A 2,411-nucleotide genomic window follows, 5' to 3' on the forward strand; every position below is an offset into this window, starting at 1 on the left:
AAGATAGACAGGCTTGCAGATGTAAGTGCCCACCACATGTGATACAGTTTTTCCTACTGCTTTCTTAATTTCATCCTTAGAGAACACAATTAGAAAAAAGCTGCTATTACTGCTAACAAAAGATTTCCTCCAATGATTTACTAATTTTACACATGAACTAGGAGATATTCCATTAAAGCCTCTGTTAGGAAATCTGTTTAAACAACAGAATAAAAGGGATGATTTTGAGATAGAATTTTAGTGACATCTCCAGTTCTGGTTACATATTGGTTAAGCTTCTGAAAAATCAAATAAATCCACAAACTTTCCTGATATGAATCTAATCTCGTTAATTTTCCTTTTCATTTAATCAACAAATATCAGCCAGTCTGTATAAGCCCACTGTATTAATTCAGTAGTAGTCTTACCTCAGGTATGCTCCATACATGAAGAACAATCCCATCATTAGTCCATTTAAAATAAAGATTACACCAACATAAAAGTAAGCAGGATCTCCCAATCCTTTGAAAAGATACAGATAATCAGTGTTTAATGAATATATGACTCTAAAGCAATTGGGCATAATTATCTCAGTGCTTTGCAATCATGAGCACATGAATTTGCTGAAAGCATTTGCTTTCCAGATTGCTGCTGTGTTTAATTCTTCACCCTTATAAGAGTTTGTGTGTGTGTGTGTGTATGCAGACACGTATATATGTAGGTGTGTGTATACATATATGTATGCGTGTATATAGACACATACACATATGTAAGCTCACTCTTAATGAGGTATTATATAGTTACACTTATACCTTATACTTTTTATAATTGCATTTGTACTTTCCTCTAAGGAATTACTATTATACTGTAATGATTTGTTGGGGATTCACATTTATTTAGCTGATGCTGCTAGTGTTCAGTGTCTGGAACTGTCTGTAGAACCACATAATGAATACAAAAGAAAAACCATTGCATTATCTTTATCTTTTGCTAGGCTGTAGGAAGAGTTAAGACATGGTTTTGACTTCAGGGTACAGCTTTAGTCTATATGAAATGATCCAGTCATTTGATCCATTATTATGTATAGCTAGAATCTTAGTATATTCCACATAGAAGGTTGTGCATGCGTGTGGCAATATGTACTTTACGATCATCCCATATTTTTCTCAGAACAAGTTTATGATATTAGCTGGCATAAAAATACTTTTCTTATGATCGAGAAAACAGAAGATATTCAACTTGTCAAAGGTTATTTCACTTTAATTGGCTGCAGCAAAGGTCTGAAGGCTGGCCTTCTGATTCCCCCTGCCTCTCTGATCACTCCTTTCAGTCAGTTCCAGTAACTTTTGTTTTATTTACCACTCTTTAATATTGGACCACCTTAGGCTCTGTCATATGCCCCCTTCACTTCTCCATCTGCACATTCTCCATAAAGAAATTCTTCCACATCCATGGCTCCAATGATCTATATACAGATGACTCCAACTCTACATTTAATCCAGAACTTTCTCCTTATTCTCATACCCAGATAGCCACTTCATGTCCCCACTCTGAGGTGTCTTAAGTACCTCAAATTAATGCATACACAATGTAACATAACAATACAAACATGCTGCTGTTCAAATGCTTCCTACCATTCAAAGGAGCTCAGTTACTTAAGCTAGAAACCCAACTGTGTTTCACACGATTCTTCACTCACCTTCCCCTCTCTTACCAAACAATTACCAAGTCTTGTCCATGCTACTTCCAAAATCTCTCTCACACCCTGGCATTTCCACATTATCTTTCCTGCAGTCACTTGCTGAGAATATAATAGTCTCCTACCTGGCCTCCCTGAACCTACTTTTGTCCCTTTATTAATATTCTTTCCATACCATTGACTAAATAATGTTTTAAAATGAAACTCTGTTAAAATTCTTCAGTGGATAAAGTATAAAATCCTTCGCCAGTGCACGCCTTTCATGATCTGATCCTTCCTTATATTCCCAGCACCATTTCACATCATTTTTCTTCTCCATTACTTCCAGGAATTCTAGCCTTCTTTCAGTTCTCTCTTGCTTCAGGATATTTGAATATGTTATTCCCTATTCTTAAAATACTTACCCTCTCTTACTCCTAATGTCAGGAATCTTATTTTCTTATTTATAATATCCATCACAGTTGTAACTGCTAACAGCTCCCTTAGAGCATAAACTCAATGAGGGTAAGGCTCCACACCTAGCTGGTTCATCTCTGTGTCCCAAGTGCCAAAAATGAACCTATCACTTATCAGGAATGTAACTAACACAATACTTAGGTGATCATTTTCACCACTCAGGGTCACACCTTCCAGCTGACTGAATCATTGCAAAGCCTCTCATTCTATGAGGCATTTTCTCCAATCCTTTACATCATACACAAAAAAGTATAATTGCCCCTCAAACATCCTCATC

General features: G+C 36.3%; 1 protein-coding gene across 1 annotated transcript in view; it reads right to left on the reverse strand.

Annotated features, from left to right (window-relative positions):
- LOC105513615 (probable C-mannosyltransferase DPY19L2) overlaps positions 1 to 2,411 on the reverse strand; it is a 111,264-nt gene that overhangs the window by 82,834 nt on the left and 26,019 nt on the right. Inside the window, exons 6-7 of the mRNA XM_011944527.1 lie at positions 408 to 501; positions 58 to 193 (exon numbers count right to left, since the gene is read on the reverse strand). Of these exons, the coding sequence (XP_011799917.1) occupies positions 58 to 193; positions 408 to 501 (230 nt within the window). The remainder of the gene's footprint in view (positions 1 to 57; positions 194 to 407; positions 502 to 2,411) is intronic.

Source organism: Colobus angolensis, unplaced genomic scaffold (genome assembly GCF_000951035.1).
Source record: "Colobus angolensis palliatus isolate OR3802 unplaced genomic scaffold, Cang.pa_1.0 Scaffold232, whole genome shotgun sequence".
Lineage (NCBI taxonomy): Eukaryota > Metazoa > Chordata > Mammalia > Primates > Cercopithecidae > Colobus > Colobus angolensis.